Genomic DNA, 21857 nt, shown 5'->3' with positions numbered 1-21857 from the left:
GACCTTTTGCATCAGAACTGTCTAACAAGCAGCTTGTTAGTTCAATAAGGCTCTCGGTAAAGTATATTCTGACTTACATTTCCCAAGATGCCCTGTTCTTCAAACCAAACTCCCAACATCTAGAGGATTCAGCATTTAGTTAAAGGGAGAAGCAGTTCCTTTGAGGTTGCTGCTTTAGCATAGTGACAGCAAGTAGACAGCTTGGCAGCAGTCTGTATTCTCCAGAGAGCAAGAAAAGAAATACTTGTGAGGGGTGATCTTCCCCATACGTGTTTTTAAAGTCACTTTGGACATGTTCATCCAAGTTCAAGTTATCTTGCTGTAACCCACGACAGCAGGAAGAGGTCCTTGTTTTTAAAGGTTGTAGGAAGCAGAGTCTTCCTTCAAGTCTGAATCAAAGAACAAGAGCCCCAGGGAAAGATGGAAAGCATGCAGCACCCACCTCTACGAGTACACACACACACACACACACACACACACACACGAAACACAAAATACAGTCACACTGGGCACATACATGTGCAGTGACAGCTTCATGACAGTTCAGACAGTAATTTCTGGTGTCTCATCTCAAAGGTTCAGAAGAGTTCCGAGTATTATTTAATTGAAAAAGTTCCAGAGAAAGGTCCTTGAAGGATTAGGACTCACGTCGAGGGTTGTTTTCATGTGGCAAAAATTTAAGAGTTCAAAATGTTTCCTTAGAACAGACCAAGGACAGGCCAAGGATGACTGCCTCGTTTAAAGGGTGATTTGAAGAAGCTGGGGGGTTTGCTGGTGGCTCAGACAGTAAAGAATCTGCTTGCAATGCAGAAGACACGGATTCAATCCCTGGGTCAGGAAGATCCCCTCGAGGAGGAGATGGCAACCCACTCCAGTATTCTTACTTGGAGGATCCCATGAACAAAGGAGCCTGGCAGGCTACAGTCCCTGGGGTCGGAAAGAGTCAGTCTTAACTGAGCAGCTGACACTTTCTCTTTCACTTTTTGAAGAAACTGGAGAGGAAACACCGAGGCAGCAGGACGCACAGGACAGAAAACGCGGAAAGTAGGATCCTGGGGTTACCAAAGTCAGACCCCAGGCGTACCCACCTCCCTGCTTCAGCAAGGATCTAATCTAGGGAAAAGATGAATTATTCAGGCCACCTTGGATATGAGAAGCATACACAGATTATACACATGAGGGAGAAACTACATTTTGGTGGCTGTGTAAATCAGGAAAAATAAAACAGATACAAGGCTACCATCCGCAATTATGAAGAAAATTGAGTTTAGAAGCTGGGAGCGCACAAAATGGCAGTTGAGCTGTACAAAGTGGCACAACACACCATATTTACCAAGAATATATCTGCAGTTCCCTAAGGGCCATCTGGAGCTGCAGTAACCTGGGAAAGGGAGCAGACTCAAGAGCATTCGTTCTGAAATGGAGAGTTTTGCCTGAAAAGATTTTTTCCTCGGTTTCTGCCTGCAGTGCCAGTCCCAATTACTGCCAATTAAAAAAGAACGCTTTAATACTGTCCTGAAATTTAGACAATTTATACTGATGCAGGATGACTGATTTGGTGAAAGATTATAGTAAGTACTAGTAATCCAGGAATAAAAAGAGCTAAGAGTTATTCTTGTGAAAAACGGATGACATAGAGTGTGTAAATAATGGGAGCAAATGCAGCAAGATACAGGGAATCTTAGGACATTTAAAGTCTAATACATTACAAAGAGAGTTCAGTGCTGATAAATGTGGAATAATAAGTTTTATGGGGCTTTATCATATGCTGTAAGTTCGTGTGGGTCATAAAATATGAGGAATAAAAGAAGTAGGGGAGTTGAAAGACAAGTCTGCACATTATTTATGAATGATGAAGAGTGAAATGAATGAGAAGAAGAACAGGTAGACAATGTCTGGAATAATGATGACTTTGATGAGTCATTATCACACAAGTCTGTGTGCTTCATAAAATATGAGGAATATTAAAGAGCAGAGGAGTCAAAAGACAAGTCTACTCAGAATGAGATACAGAATGAAGAGAGGAATACAAGAGAAATGCACAGGATAATGATAACTTTTATGAGACTTTCACTCACCAGCCTGGATCCTTCATAAATATAAGCTGTATAGAAAATAAAAGAACAGCAAAGAGAAGAGACAGGCCTGTGTCTGTCGTAAAATATGGGCAAATAATGTCAACTAGACTTGACAAAATAAAAACAAAAATAATTGAGCCTAGTATAGCTGTGGGAAGACACACTATATAGATTAATGTGAACAAATAAAATAAGCGAGTGTAGAATTGTCTTGCCAATAGGGAATCAGCAACCACCTAGGAAGGCATCATTGCTGAAAAGCCCACCTTGCTAACTTTGCCAAGGTAAAGCCTTGGCAAGTTCATAAATACCCCCATCACACTCTGCAAAAAGCCATCAGCACACAGGCACAGGAGGCAATGATGTACTGATTTTCAAAGGGAGGTGGCCTCACAAACATACCTCTGTTCTCAGCCCCTCTGGCTCCAATCTGTATGTAGTTTGTAGGAGATTTTCTCAGCTGGTTTCTACTTAATCTATACCTAGTTTGTCAAATTTTGGTTTGTAAAGATTTTCAAAGGGTTACTGTATAAAACTAAAGACATCCTTCTCTCTTCATTTCTTGTTACATTGGATTTAAAACCAGGGACCAGAGCTGTCAGAATTAATTCAAAATCCAGAATTTGGTACCTTTCAAATGTCTTCTCTATTAGAAAAATATGGGATTTCAAGACCTCAAAATTTCAAAATCTCCCCAAAAAGGAACTAGAGGAATCAGATAAGGCAAAGCAAGTGCCAGTATGCCATTTGCATGCCATTCAGAATCATTATTTACAGAATTCATAAGATGGGCAGCTCAGTGGAAAGAAGAAAGCCACTGATTCATGTCAGAACTAGGAATGTTGGCCTAAAGAGCTCAATGAAAGCACTAATAGCATCAATTATACTAGCTTAACTTTGTTGTTGTTGTTTAGTTGCTAAGTCATGTCTGACTCCTTTGCAACCCCATAGATTGTAGCCCGCCAGGCTCCTCTGTCCATGGGATTTCCCAGGCAAGAATACTGGAGTGGGTTGCCATGCCCTTCTCCAGGGGATCTTCACAACCCAGGCATCAAACCTGCATCTCCTGCATTGGCAGACAGATTTTTTACCACTGAGCCACCTGGGAAGCCCAGCTTAGCTTTGTGCTATATTTAGTGGCTTATAGTTTGCATTGGGGGAAAGCTTTAGATGATTCAGGAAATATCCTATTAGTATAACTTCTATCCCAGTTCCTCTGATTGCAGTATTTTAGTAGTGATGTTTATTGGCTCTAACATATAACATAAGCTTTGGCTGGTAACTGTCTTTTGCTTTTTCGAGGTATTTTTTTCTCTCTCTCTTGAGTGAGCTTTTGTGGCCGAGAGCTTTTAGATGCATTGCCTTGACTTGCTGATTCAAAGAATATGTAATACCAGGGTGAAATTACTATGATTACTTTGGAAAAGTCACGTTTGCCCAAATAACATGGCCCCTTTTAATCCAAGATTGAGCTTGCCTGGATACCCTGAATTTCTCTTTGTGGGGAAAAAAATTTACATTGATGCCCTAGGAAAAATCTTTGCTCTTGTCCAACCTTCTTCAACCCTACTAGCTCCAGCTATAAAATACACATTCTAGAGACTTCTTCCTCCCCACTGCCCTGGTAATGACAGAGAAGTGAATACTCCATGCTTGTGAGTTGCCCCTGAGCCCTCTTCTTAATTGCCAAGCTCCTAAACTTTGTTACAACTTGTTGGCCAGGCTAGACCTGAAAGTCTACTTGTTTTAGTGGACTGGGTCCCTGGGGGGCAGCACTATTAAGGGCTAGTCTAATGGAGTTCCCCTATTTGGCAAGGATGAAACTCATCTGTTTAAAGGGAAAATCTCCTGAAATATTTCATTTCACTCAGGTCAGAGAAACAGGGTTCATATATCACCAGGGACCATGTCTCTTTTGCCAACTTTAACTGTTAAAATTCATCCAACTAAGTCTGCTTTGTTAAAATTATTTTTCCAATAAAAACAATTTGGCAATATGTATTTAGGGCCTAAAAAATGTTCACACCTATGTATATAAATACATAGAAAATTCACTCAACACAATGTTACTAATGATTGCCTCTGGGGAAAAGACTAGGAACAACAGGAGGGGGGTGGTCAGCAGGGACTTCAATCATATCTACAGTGTATCTAGGTATTAACTAATTTTAGTTTTTATTAATTTTCATAAGAGAAAAGTATCTTTCCACAACTAGGACTACCTCCCAAGGAAATAATAAGAAACTCAATGTAGAAAAAATAAGAAGCAACTAAATATCCTAAAACAGGGGCTGTATTAAACAAGAAATACTGTTTTAGGGCTATATCATGTAATAACAAAATGATATATTAAGGAATTTCTAGTTATATTGGATGACATTAATAATATACCATGTGTTGTGTTTAGTCGCTGAGTTGTGTCCCACTCATTGCGACTCTATGAACTGTGGCCCACCAGGCTCCTCTATCCATGGGGATTCTCCAGACAAGAATAATGGAGTGGATTGCCATGCCCTCCTCCAGGAGATTTTTCCAACCCAGAGATCAAGCCCAGGTCTCCCGCATTGCAGGCGATTCTTTACCATCTGAGCCACCAGGGAAGCCCAAGAATATTGGGGTGGGTTACCTATCTTTTCTCCAGAGGATCTTCCTGACCCAGAAATCAAACTGGGGTCTCCTGCATTGTAAAGGCAGATCTCCTGGTAAAGGCAGATTCTTTACCAGCTGAGCTACCTGAGAAGCCTTAATAATATACTACCAACATTAAAATATCAAGATTCAGAACTATGCCGAGTATAATCCCAATTTATATTAGTAAAAAAGATATGCACACCCTCACCAAAATGTTATTAGAAGTGACTACCCACTGGTGAAATTATTGTTTTCTTTGTTATGCTTAACTGTGTTTTCTGTAGTTTCTCCAACTTGGCTTCTAGAATCTAGTTTCAGCATGCTTTTAGATTTGTCTTTCATCTTGTGTTGCAGGCGTGCTTGCGTGATTCGAGGCCAAGTGGTGGCTGTAGATGGAACCCCTCTAGTAGGGGTGAATGTTAGTTTCTTGCACCACAGTGATTATGGATTTACCATCAGCCGGCAAGATGGAAGGTAGGTCAATGTTGTTTCTGATTATTGTGAGGGCCCAATGCTGACTTCTAGCCATGAGTCAAACCAGCGCTCAAATGATGCAGGCTTCATAAGCCTATCTTCCTTCAAGTTGTATCTAAAAAGTCATTGGTGTTATTTCCTCTATTCCCCATCTAAATCAAACCAAATTTCTTTTCTAAATCTGCACTATTGCTCTCAAGTCTTCTTGAAACCCTAGCCGTTTGGAAAGTTTTCTAGCCTTCATCTAGTTCCATTTATAAATCCAGCTCAAAATCCAGTGAGACGATGCAGATAATAAAGTATTGTACACGTAGGTTGTTCTTCCACGATAGTCTCAATATAGTTCTGAAATAAAGCTGTCCAAAAGGTTTCTGCCAAAGGTATACAATTCAAGCACATTAAGACATTTTAAAAAAATGTGTCCTGTCTAGTTTACTAGTGGCTGTACTGGATCAATGAGCACGGGCAGCTTAATCAATTCCCCTTGGTGTCCATGTAACCATAGTGATTAACCTTAAGCACCAATCAGCAAGCTGCTCTCTAAGGGCTTCCCCAGGTTCTCTGAGACCTGGGAAGCAAGACCACTAGTTAAATCTTCTCTTCCTGAAAAAGGATTTGCTCACAAAACATTTTTGTTGCCATCATTTAGGCAGATGTTTATTCAGAATATTTGTCGATAGGCCCATGTGTCCAGCTTAAAGGTACCTATTTATGATTCTCAGGAACACTGTAATGATGGCTTTGAGGTATCCTAGTCTCCAGATGGCTACCCTTAAAATGCCCTACTTATAACAAGTCACTTCAGTACTCACATAAAGAGACCTGTTGCCTTGAAGCTTTATCATAGTGTGAGAGACTATCTCATTTCAAGAACCTAAAATCAAACCTTATTTTTAGTCCTAACCACTTCAGAATTGTTAATGGTTCAACGTGGGCTATGCTGAATTTATTTTTTCAACTGCCTCTCAAGGAAAGGCATATAGAAATAGAGAAATAGTAAGGAAGAGTTTTTAAGACTTTAGGAAATTATATGAATTATTTGGATGTAAATTATATTGCTAATTATTAATGAGCCATCTATTCATTATATCAAGCTCAGCAGAACTACTCTGGGAACAGCTAGTCTGTATGTGTGTGTGTGTATATATATATATATATATATATGCAATATAAAACTATATTTCCATTCAAATATTCTACAATCAGAGCTCTCTACTAATTCAAATGGACTTTTCTCTCAGTTAGATTGAATGATGGAATTTTGGTCGTTCATGCACCAGTAGCTAGTACACAAAGCTGGTCTCTCCCTCGCCAGCCTTTCAACCATGTGCCAGAAATTTAGAAATGGAGATTATTTCTTTAAATAGAATATGCCTTCAGGGACATTTGGATTCCCATGGAGAAATGATGGAGCCTCAGTTTTTTAGCTAGTATATAAAGGTTTCACTGAATTACTTGATATTCAGAAAAAAACCTACAAGAAATGTGATGTCTAAAAAGACTATAAATTTGTTCCCAGTTTACAGAAAGCATTAAAGAGGGACCATTTGTGTTGTTATTTTTGTGGTTGTAGTCTTAAGTAAAATTCCAAGACCATCCTCCCCCGAGCTCACTGTGAGAACTAAGTTTATATAGATGGTAGATTCTAGTCAGAGTCCCCTCTGGCAGTAACTCTTCCCTCAGGCTCCACTAAGGGTGTAAACACTCAAAATATGCACCCCAAATGCCAACAGACTGTCCCACTGTCATCCCTTGGACATAAAGTGACAGAATGATGAGAGTTTCCACTTAGGTGTCTCTGCTGGTTGCTACCTCAGATTGAGTTATATACATTTCAAAAGTAGAATATCATAGGGAAACTATAGCTCTTCCTCAATTTGTGATGGGCTTACATCCCAATAAACCCATCATAAGTTAAAAGTATTTTAAGTTGAAAATGCATTTACTACACCTAACTTACTGAACATCACAGCTTAGCCTAACCTTCCTTAAATGTGCTCAGAACATTTTGATTAGCTTACAGTTGGGCAATATTTATGTAACATGAAGCCTGTTAGAATCAAGTGTTGAATATTTCATGTAATTGATTGAATATGGCACTGAAAGTGAAAAACAGACTGGTTTTGTGGGTGCAGAAGAGTTGTAAGCAAATGGTTATTTACCCTCAAAATCATGTGGCCAACACACCTGCAGCTTACAGCACTGCCCAGCATCACGAGAGAGTTTCTACCCCATGTCGCTAGCCCAGGAAAAGATCAAAGTATGGTTTCTGCTGAATGCATATTGCATTTGCACCATCGTCAAGTTGAAAAAGTCAAACCCTTGTAACTCAGGAACCATCTGTATACCTGAGGGCAAAAGGATTATAGAAAGGTTGAGGTTAGCATTTAGTTACCTAGTAGACAGAGTGTGATATGCAAGGTGCTGAAAGTTCTGGCTTGCTGCCTCCACATGTCAATCTCACCTGTCTGCCACTGTGCCTGCTGTTCCCACCAACACTATCACTGCTTTGGGTTAACATACTGACTCTTTCAAAGTCCCTGTTACATGCAGATGTGTTATGGGGACTGTAGAACTAATTGACAACTTTTCCTAGAAAATAGGAAAAGTCCAGGTCACAGGAAAAAAGTGAAGTAGAAGGAAGGATAGGAGTGGAAGGTGGGTGTCTCTAAAAGTAAGAAGAGATCACCTATGCAGATTAGGAAAGGCCAGAGTAGCAGAAAATAAAAAAGCAGCAATTCTAAAGGAAAGATGAATATGTACCAGTATGTACTGGATTATTTGTCATACACGTTATTCTATTTCATCTTCACAAAACCTTTATGAGACAGGAATCATTATTATCATCCTCCCCATTTGGCAGAAGAGGAAACTTATCCAAATTAACACCACTAATAAGGACAGAACCAAAAGTTGAACCCAAGGAATCTGGCTCTTATCTTCTGTGATTTGCCACACTCAACTTAGATATATAACAGGTGCTCATATAAATAGTTCAGCCAGTGATAAACAAAATAGGTAAAGAAGTGACATTCTTATAACATTCTTGGGAGCATTAAAGGTCTTAAGAACTTTGGAAGACTTTGGAAGATGAAGAAAGGGTTTCCTCTGATTCCCCTCAAGGTAAGAGTTTGTTCATTTTTGGATACCTTAAAGGCAGACATAAGCATTTTACATAGACTACAACAGTCTTCTACCTATGTATAGGACTAGTCTTATTGTAGATTGACAACAGTCTCCAAACAAATATGTCCTTTCCGTTTGGTGTTTTATGCTCACTGTCACGTGACTTTATAACTTGTTCTTTTTTTTTATGAAATTATGAAGATCTTTTTTCTTTTTTTTTTATTAGTTGGAGGCTAATTACTTCACAACATTTCAGTGGGTCTTGTCATACATCGACATGAATCAGCCATAGATTCACACGTATTCCCCATCCCGATCCCCCCTCCCACCTCCCTCTCCACCCAATTCCCCTGGGTCCTCCCAGTGCACCAGGCCCGAGCACTTGTCTCATGCATCCCACCTGGGCTGGTGATCCGTTTCACCATAGATAGTATACATGCTGTTCTTTTGAAATATCCCACCCTCACATTCTCCCACAGAGTTCAAAAGTCTGCTCTGTATTTCCGTGTCTCTTTTTCTGTTTTGCATATAGGGTTATCGTTACCATCTTTCTAAACTCCATATATATGTGTTAGTATGCTGTAATGTTCTTTATCTTTCTGGCTTACTTCACTCTGCATAAGGGGCTCCAGTTTCATCCATCTCATTAGGACTGACTCAAATGAATTCTTTTTAACGGCTGAGCAATATTCCATGGTGCATATGTACCACAGCTTCCCCATCCATTCATCTGCTGATGGGCATCCAGGCTGCTTCCATGTCCTGGCTATTATAAACAGTGCTGCGATGAACATTGGGGTGCATGTGTCTCTTTCAGATCTGGTTTCCTCAGTGTGTATGCCCAGAAGTGGGATTGCTGGGTCATATGGCAGTTCTATTTCCAGTTTTTTAAGAAATCTCCACACTGTTCTCCATAGCGGCTGTACTAGTTTGCATTCCCACCAACAGTGTAAGAGGGTTCCCTTTTCTCCACACCCTCTCCAGCATTTATTGCTTGTAGACTTTTGGATAGCAGCCATCCTGACTGGCGTGTAATGGTACCTCATTGTGGTTTTGATTTGCATTTCTCTGATAATGAGTGATGTTGAGCATCTTTTCATGTGTTTGTTAGCCATCTGTATGTCTTCTTTGGAGAAATGTCTGTTTAGTTCTTTGGCCCATTTTTTGACTGGGTCATTTATTTTTCTGGAATTGAGCTGCAGGAGTTGCTTGTATATTTTTGAGATTAATCCTTTGTCTGTTTCTTCATTTGCTATTATTTTCTCCCAATCTGAGGGCTGTCTTTTCACCTTACTTATAGTTTCCTTTGTAGTGCAAAAGCTTTTAAGTTTCATTAGGTCCCATTTGTTTAGTTTTGCTTTTATTTCCAATATTCTGGGAGGTGGGTCATAGAGGATCTTGCTGTGATTTATGTCGGAGAGTGTTTTGCCTATGTTCTCCTCTAGGAGTTTTATAGTTTCTGGTCTTACATTTAGATCTTTAATCCATTTTGAGTTTATTTTTGTGTATGGTGTTAGAAAGTTTTCTAGTTTCATTCTTTTACAAGTGGTTGACCAGTTTTCCCAGCACCACTTGTTAAAGAGGTTGTCTTTTTTCCATTGTATATCCTTGCCTCCTTTGTCAAAGATAAGGTGTCCATAGGTTCGTGGATTTATCTCTGGGCTTTCTATTCTGTTCCATTGATCTATATTTCTGTCTTTGTGCCAGTACCATACTGTCTTGATGACTGTGGCTTTGTAGTAGAGTCTGAAGTCAGGCAGGTTGATTCCTCCAGTTCCATTCTTCTTTCTCAAGATTACTTTGGCTATTCGAGGTTTTTTGTATTTCCATACAAATTGTGAAATTCTTTGGTCTAGTTCTGTGAAAAATACCGTTGGTAGCTTGATAGGGATTGCATTGAATCTATAGACTGCTTTTGGTACAATAGCCATTTTGACAGTATTGATTCTTCCAATCCATGAACACAGTATGTTTCTCCATCTGTTTGTGTCCTCTTTGATTTCTTTCATCAGTGTTTTATAGTTTTCTATGTATAGGTCCTTTGTTTCTTTAGGTAGATATACTCCTAAGTATTTTATTCTTTTTGTTGCAATGGTGAATGGTATTGTTTCCTTAATTTCTCTTTCTGTTTTTTCATTGTTAGTATATAGGAATGCAAGGGATTTCTGTGTGTTAATTTTATATCCTGCAACTTTACTATATTCATTGATTAGCTCTAGTAATTTTCTGGTAGAGTCTTTAGGGTTTTCTATGTAGAGGATCATGTCATCTGCAAACAGCAAGAGTTTCACTTCTTCTTTTCCTATCTGGATTCCTTTTACTTCTTTTTCTGCTCTGATTGCTGTGGCCAAAACTTCCAACACTATGTTGAATAGTAGTGGTGAGAGTGGGCACCCTTGTCTTGTTCCTGATTTCAGGGGAAATGCTTTCAATTTTTCACCATTGAGGGTGATGCTTGCTGTGGGTTTGTCATATATAGCTTTTATTATGTTGAGGTATGTTCCTTCTATTCCTGCTTTTTGGAGAGTTTTAATCATAAATGAGTGTTGAATTTTGTCAAAGGCTTTCTCTGCATCTATTGAGATAATCATATGGTTTTTATCTTTCAATTTGTTCATGTGGTGTATTACATTGATTGATCTGCAGATATTAAAGAATCCTTGCATTCCTGGGTTAAAGCCCACTTGGTGACAGCAGCCCACCAGGCTCCTCTGTCCCTGGGATTCTCCAGGCAAGAACACTGGAGTGTGTTGCCATTTCCTTCTCCATAGGATACACTAGCAAACTGGAATCTCTTGGCAAGGAGTAGATGCTACTCTACAGTCTTGAGGCAGAATTCCTTCTTCCTCAGAGAAACTTTAGTTTTGCTCTTTCAACTAATTGGATGAGGCCCTTCCACATTATCAAGGGTAATCCTCTTTACTTAAAGGCAGCTTATTGTAGATATTAACCACATCTACAATATAACTTCACAGCAATGCCTAAGTTAGTGTTTGATTAAATAACTGGGTACTAGAGCCCAAGTAAATTGACACATCAAACTAACCCAACACAGGACACCTAGGGGCAGTTAACAGGAAAGCTTAAAAATCACTATCTGTTTATAAAGATAATAAAAAGAAAAACTGGCCTCGAGTTCATTTGAACTACAAGAGACGACGTCTGTAAATTTAATAGGGCAATGGATCTGATTTGAGAAGAAAGTTAATATTTGTTAAGTCCCTACTCTATGCTTGGCCCTTAAGTCTTTATCTCATTTGCTCACTTGCAGTAGTAGCTGAGTGAAAGACCATATTAACCCCATTTTACTCAGGAGGAAACTGAAGCTCATGAAGGTTAAATAATTAGCCCAAAGACCCAAAGTTAACATGGCAGAGCCAGGATACAACCCCAGGTGTGTATAAAGCCAAAACCACATTCTTTCTACAAAATAAGAAGCCTGACCTCTCTACTTTGTCTTTCTAGAAGTAGAGAATAATTCTCAGGTATATATGTTCTTGTTTGGATAGCTTATTTTGTTTTTGTGTTTGCATTTGTTTTTGTTTTCAAATAAATCAGCAGTTCAATTTTAAGGAGTCAAGAGCTGAGGTTTGGGTGAAGCAAATAAACTTGCCCAAGGACACACTTAAATCAATGTAGAATGTGAACCAGAGAAAAGGTCTCTTGCCAAGTAATGTAGGATTTTCCCCCACTGTGCTTGCCTTAAACTGCTCCTGTATTATCATGAATTCAGCCTCTCTGTCTTAAACCATAAGCCATTTGGGGTTTTCTTTTTTTAGTTCAAACCTAGATTATTTTCTATAGCTAATGCAGTTCTTCAAATCCTTTTTTTGGAAACTGCCTTAATATTACAGCAACTTGACTGAAAAAACAACAATAAAAAATACAGTATTAGCTATCCTTTTTTACTGTCCTCTTATCTTTATCTGAAAGACTTCTGCAACAGGACACAATTGGTAATACTATAATAAATACAATAAATGTCATGTGAAGGGAGTGGTGAGATATGCATAATTAAGTCTGATTCCCTACCAGGGCATTTTACCATTGAAAAGTGTTTTAAGAATTTTTTTTTAAACACAAAGAATTCCTTATATCTCTCTCCTGTGGATGTAAGTTGATTTGAATATTAAGGAGAATCCCACTGCCCTTTATTCATTTTTAAAATATGTTGTTGTCCTACTCTTTGCAACCCAATGGACTGCAGCATGCCAGGCTTCCGTCTTTCACTATCTCCCGGAGTTTGCTCAAACTCATGTCCTTCGAGTCAGTGGTGGCATCCAACCATCTCATCTTCTGTTGCCCCCTTCTCCTCCTGCCCTCAACCTTTCCAAGCATCAGGATCTTTTCCAATGAGACTGCTGTTTGCATCAGGTGGCCAAAGTATTGGAACTTCAGCTTCAGCATCTTTCCTTCCAATGAATGTTCAGGGTTGATTTCCTTTAGGATTGACTGGTTTGATCTTGCTGTCCAAGGGACTCCCAAGACTCTGCTCCAGCACCAAGTTTGAAAGCATCAGTTCTTTGGTGCTCAGCCTTATTTATGGTTCAACTCTCACATCTGTACATGACTACTGGAAAGGCCGTAGCTTTGACTATAAGGACCTTTGTCAGCAAAGTGATGTCTCTGCTTTTTAACACAGTCTAGGTTTGCCATAGCTTTTCTTCCAAGGAATACGCATCCTTTAATTTCATGGCTGCAGTCACCACCTGCAGTGATTTTGGAACCCAAGAAAAGAAAATCTTCTACTGTATCCATTTTTCCCCATTGGCCATGAAGTGATGGGACCAGATGCTATGATCGTAGTTTTTTGAATGTTGAGTTTTAAGCCAGCTTTTTCACTCTCTTCTTTAACTCTCTTCAAGAGGCTCTTTAGTTCCTCTTCACTTTCTACCATTAGAGTGGTATCATCTGCATATCTGAGGTTGTTGGTATTTCTCTTGGCAGTCTTGATTCCAGCTTGTGATTCATCCAACTCAGCATTTCATATGATGTATTCTGCATAGAAGATAAATAAGCAAGGTTACAATATACAGCCTTGATGTACTCCTTTCCCAGCTTTGAACCAGTCCATTGTTCCATTTCCAGCTCTAACTGTTGCTTCTTGACCTATATACAGGTTTCTCAGGAGATCGGTCAGGTGGTCTGGTATTCCCACCTCTCTAAGAATTTTCCACAGTTTATTATGATCCACACAGTCAAAGGTTTAATGTAGTCAATGAAGCAGAAGTAGATGTTTTTCTGGAATTCCCTTGCTTTCTTTATGATCCAGTGAATGTTGGCAATTTGATCTCTGCTTCCTCTGCCTTTTCTAAATCCAGCTTGAACATCTGGAAGTTCTCAGTTCATATACTGCTGAAGCATAGCTTGAAGGATTTTGAGCATTACCTTGCTAGCATGTGAAATGAGGGAAATTGTGTGATAGTTTGTATGTTTTTTGGCACTTCCCTTCTTTGGAATTGGAATGAAAACTGACCTTTTCCAGTCCTGTGGCCACTGCTGTGTTTTCCAAATTTGCTGGCATATTGAGTGCAGCACTTTCACAGCATCATCTTCTAGGATTTGAAATAGCTCAACTGGAATTCCATCACCTCCACTAGCCTTGTTCATAGTAATGCTTCCTAAGGCCCACTTGACTTTACACTCCAGGATGTCTGGCTCTAGGTGATTGATCACACCATGGTGGTTATGCGGGTCATTAAGTCCTTTTTTTATATAGTTATTCTGTGTATTCTTGCCACCTCTTCTTAGTCTCTTCTGCTTCTGTTAGGTCCATGCCATTTCTGTCCTTTATTGTGCCCATCCTTCCATGAAATATTCCCTTGGTATCTCCAATTTTCTTGAAACAATTTCTAGTTTTTCCCATTTTTATTATTTTCCTCTATTTCTTTCATTGTTCACTTAAGAAGGTTTTCTTATCTCTCCTTGCTGCACTTTGGAACTTTGCATTCAGTTGAGTATATCTTTCCCTTTGTCCTTTGCCTTTGACTTCTTTCCTCAGCTATTTGTAAGGCCTCCTCAGACAACCATTTTACCTTTTTGCATTTCTTTTTCTTTGGAGTGTTTTTGGTTACTGCCTCCTATACAGTGTTATGAACCTCTGTCCATAGTTCTTCAGGTACTCTCTCTACCCGATCTAATCCCTTGAATCTATTCATCACCTCCACTGAATTATCATAAGGGATTTGATTTAGGTCATACCTGAATGGTCTAGTGGTTTTTCCTACTTTCTTCAATTTAAGCCAGAATTTTGCAATGAGGAGCTGATGATCTCAGCCACAATCAGCTCCAGGTCTTGTTTTTGCTAACTGTATAGACCTTCTCCATATTCAGCTGCAAAAAATATAATTAATCTGATTTCAGTATTGACCATCTGGTGATGTCCATGTATAGAGTTGTCTCTTGTGTTGTTGGAAGAGGGTGTTTGCTATGACCAGTGCTTTCTCTTGGCAAAACTTTGTTAGCCTTTGTCCTGCTTCATTTTGTACTACAAGGCCAAATTTGCCTGTTACTCCCAGTATCTCTTGACTTCCAACTTTTGCATTCTAATCCCCTATGATGAAAAAGACATATTTTTTTGGTGTTAGTTCTAGAAGGTCTTGTAGGTCTTCACAGAACCATTCAACTTTAGCTTCTTCGACATTAGTGGTTGCTACATAGACTTGGATTACTGTGGTATTGAATGGTTTGCCTTGGAAATGAACCAAGTTCATTCTGTCATTTTTGAGACTGCACCAAAGTACTGCATTTCAGACTCCTTTGTTGACTATGAGGGCTACTCCATTTCTTCTAATAGCTTCTTGCCCACAGTAGTAGATATAATGGTCATCTGAAATTAAATTCGCCCATTCCTGCCCATTTTAGTTCACTGATTCCTAAAATGTTGATGTGCCCTCCAAGAGTCTCTGTTTCCCCAGTCCTGTGGAAGTCTTATAATCAAATCACCTGCTTGACCACATCCAATTTACCTTGATTCTTATGCAGTATTGTTCTTTACAACATCAGACTTTACTTTCACCACCAGACACATCCACAACTGAGCATCATTTCCATTTTGGCCCTGCCTCCTCATTCTTTCTGGAGCTATTTCTCTGCTCTTCCCCACTAGTATATTGGACACCTACTGACCTGGTGGACTCATCTCCTGGTATCATATCTTCTTGCTTTTTCATACTGTTCATGGGTGTCTTGAGGCAAGAATGCTGGAGTGGTTCACCATTCCCTTTTCCAGTGGACCACATTTTGTCAGAACTCTCCACCATGACCTGTCAGCCTTGAGTGGCCCTGCATGGCATGGCTCATAGCTTCATTGAGTTACACAAGGCTCTGATTCATGTGATCATTTTGGATAGCTTTCTGTGATTGTGGTTTTCATTCTGTAGGCTGTGGGATTGTAGTTCTTGCTTCTTCTGTCTGCCCTCTGATGGATGAGGATAAGAGGCTTGCACAAGCTTTGTGATGGGAGGGACTGGCTGTGGCTGTGGGGAAAACTGGGTCTTGCTCTGGTGGGCAGGGCCACACTCAGTAAAACTTTAATCCAATTTTCTGCTATTGGGCAGAGCTGTGGGCCCTCCTTGTTAGTTGTTTGGCCTGAGGTGACCTCCAAAAGGACTTGTGCCAACACATGCCTCCCAGGACTGCTGCTACCAGTGCCCCTGTCCCCGCATCAGGCCACTGCTGACCCATGCCTCCGCAGGAGACCCCCAAACACTCACAGGCAGGTCTGGCTCAGTCTCCTGTGGGATTACTGCTCCTTTCCCTGGGTCTTGCTGTGCACAGGGTTTGTTTGTGCCCTCCAAGAGTCTGTTTCCCCAGTCCTGTGGCAGTCTTATAATCAAATCCCACTGTCCCTCAAAGTCAGATTCCCAGGGGATTCCCAGTCCCTTTGCCAAATCCATAGGTTGGGAAGTCTGATGTGGGGCCCAGAACCTTCACACCAGTGGGAGAACTTCTTTGGTATTATCGTTCTTCAGTTTATGGGTCGCCCACCTGGCAGGTATGGGATTTGATTTTAATGTGATTGTACCCTCCCACTGTCTTGTTGCAGCTTCTCATTTGTCCTTGGACATGGCATATCTTTTTTTGGTGGGTTCCAACATCCTCTTGTCAATGGTTTGTTCAGCAGCTACTTGCAATTTAGGTGTTCTCACAGGAGAAGATGAGCTCACCTTTTAAAGATATGATGATATAATGATAAATACGTTATCTCAAAGACATCATTATACATAAAAAAGCAAGAAGGTAGAGCCATCTAGTACATAATGAACTGAAATCTGAGTCTTTTATGCTCCAACTCAAGAGTCATTTCAGAGGCCACATTAAGAGGTGGACTTACAGAAGAGGTAGTCTCGTTTTGTCAAGTAATATGGAAGGAGTTGTCAGTGGAGATGGACAGGGTCCATTACAAACTTTCTTACAACAGGAAATGAAGAAGCATTCTAGGCAAAACCAGAAATTCTATATCTAGAGTTCAAGTAGAATCAAGCCAGGGGGTAGCCAGATGTGGAGGGTTCAGCCAGATGCTCTTGTTCAGGCCAATTTCACTGAACAGATTTCCTCAGCTGCTGTCTTTCTTCAAATGCCATCTCAAAGACACCATCAAGTTTATGACACTATGTTTGTGACTGCGAACAAGGTATTTAACCTTTTGGTTGCTTACTTTCATTGAGTTACATTACAGGAATTTTGAGAAAGAATAATGCAGCATATTAAGATGTTGATGAATGTTCAGTGGTCATCTTTCCATTCTCTATAGCACAGGGAGGAACAAGGATGTTTGATTTGACTCTGCAGAAATTCATGCATGATTTTGTTTAAGACAGCATTAAAATTGGTTTACAAATCCTGGGTGAATAGCAACGGTTGATATGGAATTTCATCTCAGAAATCTACTGGATAGTGAAAAGAAGTCTCCATGGAATGAATATGTAGTTAGATGGAATAGAAGGAATAAAATAGAGAAGACAAATGGATATACTTGCATCCCCAAAGAAAGAAAGGACACTCAAACTGCCTATTTTTTTAAACTTTAATTTTATTTTAGTTGAAACTTTCTGCTTTTCCTTCTCAGCTTTGACCTCGTAGCCATCGGTGGTATCTCTGTTGTCTTAATCTTTGACCGGTCACCTTTTCTACCTGAGAAGAGGACGCTCTGGTTGCCTTGGAACCAGTTCATTGTGGTGGAGAAAGTGACCATGCAGAGAGTTATGTCAGACCCACCATCCTGCGATATCTCCAACTTTATCAGCCCAAACCCTATTGTGCTTCCCTCCCCACTCACATCATTTGGAGGATCCTGTCCAGAGAGGGGAACTATTGTTCCTGAGCTGCAGGTGGGTACATGGACCTTGAAATTACAGAAGTCATAGTACAGTAAGTCTCCAACATACGAATCTTCAACTTGCAACCCTTCAAAGGGACAAACGTGTTCACATAAGTTAGTTCACATGTCTGGCATATATTGTCACATCCTTTACAAGTTGTTGTGCTTTCGTGTAGTGTACTGTAAGATTTAAAACTTTTTTAACTTTTAAATTGTATTTTTTAAATTTATTTTTAATTGGAGGATCATTGCTTTACAATGTTGTGTTGGTTTCTGCCATACATCAACATGAATCAGCCATAGGTATACATATGTCCTCTCCCTCTTGAACCTTCCATAAAATGTTTTATTTTTTGTGTTTTTATGTATTATTTGTGTGAAAAATATAAACCCATTACATTACAGTACTATATTGTTAATTGCATTAGTTGGGTACCTACACTTACTTTGCTGGACTTAGGAACAAATTGGACTTATGAATGCACTCTCAGAATAGAACTCATTTGTATGTAGGGGACTTGCTGTATCCATGGGGTGGTCAACAGTTGATAATGACTAGCTTCCTTTTCCTGGTACTCCTGCCAGCCCTGTAATGTGCTGCCCTTCATTTTTCAAGAGAAGCTTTCAAATGTAATCTCTCTGGCACACATTTGCAAGGTGATTGGCCAGGGCTATAATGCTCCATCTCTGGCCATGGAACAAAGCAAGATGAACTAGCTATCATGAGGATTAGAACCCAAACCTTGACCTAATGAACACTGTGCTCGAAAGAACAAAGCTCACTGGCTCCATAGTGATAACAGTATAATCAATGAGGTGGGACCATTTATGGTTCTGAAATTAAACTCCTTAAGAAATCCAGTTTTCTTCCACTGTCTAGTTTATGTCTGTTGTCATTGTTCTTAGAAGTCATGACAGCTCCTCTTGTTTAGCTATGTTTTAGTAAAGGTAGTTGCCAAGTCTATACATTTTGTCTGAAACTTTGCTTTTTACATGTTCAAGCTTTATAGTCAGAGAGGACATATTTTTGAAGCCTCATATTTCAGGACTCCTAAGGGTTTTTCTTTATTGAGCATTCAGTATTTTCATTTCAATTCTAAGTCATTCAAACAAACACAGTACAGTTTTCTCACTATATTATAGAAACATTTTAATGATAGTTTAATGTTAATATTATAATGATAGTTTAATGTCCACCAAAATGAACTCATAAATCAGATCCAGAATTCAAGTATAGTCAAGAAGAGGTAAATGGACAGTCAAAGATTGAATTGGTTTTTCTTCCCTTACAACATCCCCAACAGCTGTTAGCAAAGCCCTCAGGAAAGGCTGACAAAAAATAATATTCTACACAGAAGAGTCTGAAGAGTTGGCACTCCTGTCTTTTCCATTGTTTTCCTGTGGAAAGGAAGAAAAAAACTATATAGTATTTAATGAGTATATTGGACTTGTATACCAATCGTTTCACGATGTCATTAGGAAGCATGGGTCTTCCTCAAAATAAAAGTTTTCCAGCTGCTATAGGATTGCATGATTCCTTATGGAAATGAAATACCTAGGTGGTGAGTGTCATGCTATCCTGTTGGGCTTCTGCCACCACCTAAGAAGACAGAGCCAGTGGACAGCTTTGATATCAAATACCTAATGTAGAGGAAGAAAAATTGGACAAAGAGTAGACAAAAGGGATTTGTGTCCTCAGAAAGAAAGGAATGATCAGAAATCCCCAACAATATGAGATAGAATATGTTTGACAATCAGTTCTACTCTGCACCAGCCTGGGAAAGGAAGCAGGTATAAGGTCCTGAGCTAAAAATGAATAAGGGCACAAAAATATCCACACTATCCATGCATGTGTGCTAAGTCACTTCAGTCGTGTCCAACTCTGCAACCCCATGGACTGTAGCCTGACAGGCTCCACAGTCCACTGGATTCTCCAGGCAAGAATACTGGAGCAGGTTGCCATTTCTTTCCCCAGGGGATCTTCCCACCCAGGGATCAAACCCACGTCTCCTACATCTCCTACACCAGCAGCTGGGTTCTCCACCATTACTGCCACCTGGAAGCCCATGTCCCCTTCAACGTGTTAAATAGGATGGACCCTTTGTTCAGCTGTATTTGGAAAGTTGACAGTCACAGAATACAAGATGCAGTTTCAGTGACCACTTTTGGTTGTTTAACACCATCTGTGCTAATAAACAATAAATAATAGTAGTTAATGAAAGAAGCCAAGTGTTATTTTCACTCTGGGACCCATGTTTGTAAAAGATTTGCAGAGGAGTTAATGGGAGTTATTTGCTTCTCAGTCACAGGTGCCAGCTTGGAAAAGCTTGTTCCCAGTTCTTGGTACGTCCAAGACACAGAGAAATATGTAAGCAAAATTAGATTAAAAAGTTGGCCCTCGGGGTCATTGCAAAACTCCAAAGAAGACAAGTTTGATGGCATCAGGAAAGATTAGTTCTAAGGACACCATAGTCTCTGTCATAAAATATCTCTTGCTGGGCCTACTTCCAGAGTCCTTCCTCGTAGAGAGCCTAACCTGAATACGGGCTCCAATAATGGTTTGTGATCGATGACTTCACACACCAAACAAGCTTTTGTGTCTGAATAGATGGAACCCATGCCACTGAAATCCTTGACATTCACAGGGTGGTCTCCCAACTCCTACCAAGAAATTTTTGAAACACTGTTGGAAAACCAAATGGTTATTTTCCTAGTCTTTCCTGGCAGGAAAAAAAAAAAGGGAGAACAGTCCTCAGGATAGGCTGGATGTCTTGTCCTCATGCAGATTTGGTGCAAAATATAAAACCTATATTCATGTAGCCTCACAAAGATTCTAGACTATATGCCTTGATATCCACAATCCATTTAATCCTTTGACATGCTTCTAGGACAAAAGCATGCAGTGCCCTTGTCTCCCTGTGACCACTGATAAGGGCCAATTTGACTTTCTTTCTTTCAGGTTGTACAGGAGGAGATCCTCATTCCTTCCAGTTTTGTGAGGTTGAGTTACCTAAGCAGCCGCACCCCCGGATACAAAACCCTATTACGGATCCTTCTAACACATTCAACCATTCCTGTGGGGATGATAAAAGTACACCTCACAGTAGCTGTGGAAGGGCGACTCACGCAGAAGTGGTTTCCTGCTGCAGTTAATCTTGTCTACACATTTGCTTGGAACAAGACCGACATCTATGGACAGAAGGTTTGGGGCCTGGCAGAGGCTTTGGGTATGTTGAAATCATTCTATGTAAATAGCAGTGTTGTGTTCACAAAACAGAAAGTACTATCTGCCTGTTAATTTGTGTTTAGAATAATTATGGGTTTTCTTCTGTTTGAAGGATCTAAGGTACTTTTTCATTTAAACACTCCCTTTGGGCCTGTTGAGAGTTTCCTTTTGACACATTTTTGCTTCAAAATGATTTTAGTTCTCCTTTCATGATGGCTGCATACCAGTGGAATCACACAATATCTGACTTGTAACTGTCTCCAAAGCTGAATATTGCCTTTTGACTATGACCTTTGAGGGGGCGTTCTTTGGGTCATGTTTCTGTATTTGACATTTAGACTACCATTTCCACTTAGAAAATACAATATTTTAACTTAGAGGATTCTCCATTTACTGTCTTTTATGTCTAGGATGGTTAGACTCCATTAACTTGTTACTGTGGTTGGTTAAATAAAAAATCCTGCCTTCCTAGTCCTTTTGACTTTAAAACCTAGCATCTTACAGGTTGCAGAGACCTTAAGCAGTCCTTTGGATCTGTGGTTTTCAGATATTTAATGCCTTCAGACAGACGGCATTTTTTAAAAATGAGACTCAGATTTGTCAACCTTTTATTTTGCCAAGTATAAGTATTTTTAAAAGGAAAAAAAAAAAAAACCCTGCCATCTACTATTGCCTACCACTACCATAATTTCATAAAGAAGGGATAACTTCCTTAACATAAAAAAAGGAATAGCCTGTCTTAAGAAATGATACTCAGAGAGACAGACAGACAGGCAGACAGACACCAATGTCTGTTTCTTTCAGTCTGTAAAAGACAGTGAAAACTTCCTGAGAGACCTGGCAGGTCTTGGGAACCGCAATTGGGATCCATTGATTCTTGTGCCTTCAGGCAGTAGCTCATGGTAACCACCCTTTGACAGATGAGAAGACTATTTTTAAAGTACAGAGGAGATGTTTTCATATTCTCCCTTAGAAGTGTCTGTCATGGTACGGGTCCCAT

The 21857-nt window shown here is 39.8% G+C and overlaps 1 protein-coding gene across 1 annotated transcript in view; it reads left to right on the top strand.

The window, feature by feature from the left end:
• TENM1 (teneurin transmembrane protein 1) overlaps window positions 1-21857 on the top strand; it is an 887850-nt gene that overhangs the window by 723965 nt on the left and 142028 nt on the right. Inside the window, exons 19-21 of the mRNA XM_061137497.1 lie at window positions 5064-5183; window positions 17380-17641; window positions 20591-20858. Of these exons, the coding sequence (XP_060993480.1) occupies window positions 5064-5183; window positions 17380-17641; window positions 20591-20858 (650 nt within the window). The remainder of the gene's footprint in view (window positions 1-5063; window positions 5184-17379; window positions 17642-20590; window positions 20859-21857) is intronic.

Source organism: Dama dama, chromosome X (assembly GCF_033118175.1).
Source record: "Dama dama isolate Ldn47 chromosome X, ASM3311817v1, whole genome shotgun sequence".
NCBI lineage: Eukaryota > Metazoa > Chordata > Mammalia > Artiodactyla > Cervidae > Dama > Dama dama.
The sequence above is the reverse complement of the archived record's forward strand: the minus strand, read 5'-3'. Positions and strand labels throughout refer to the sequence as shown.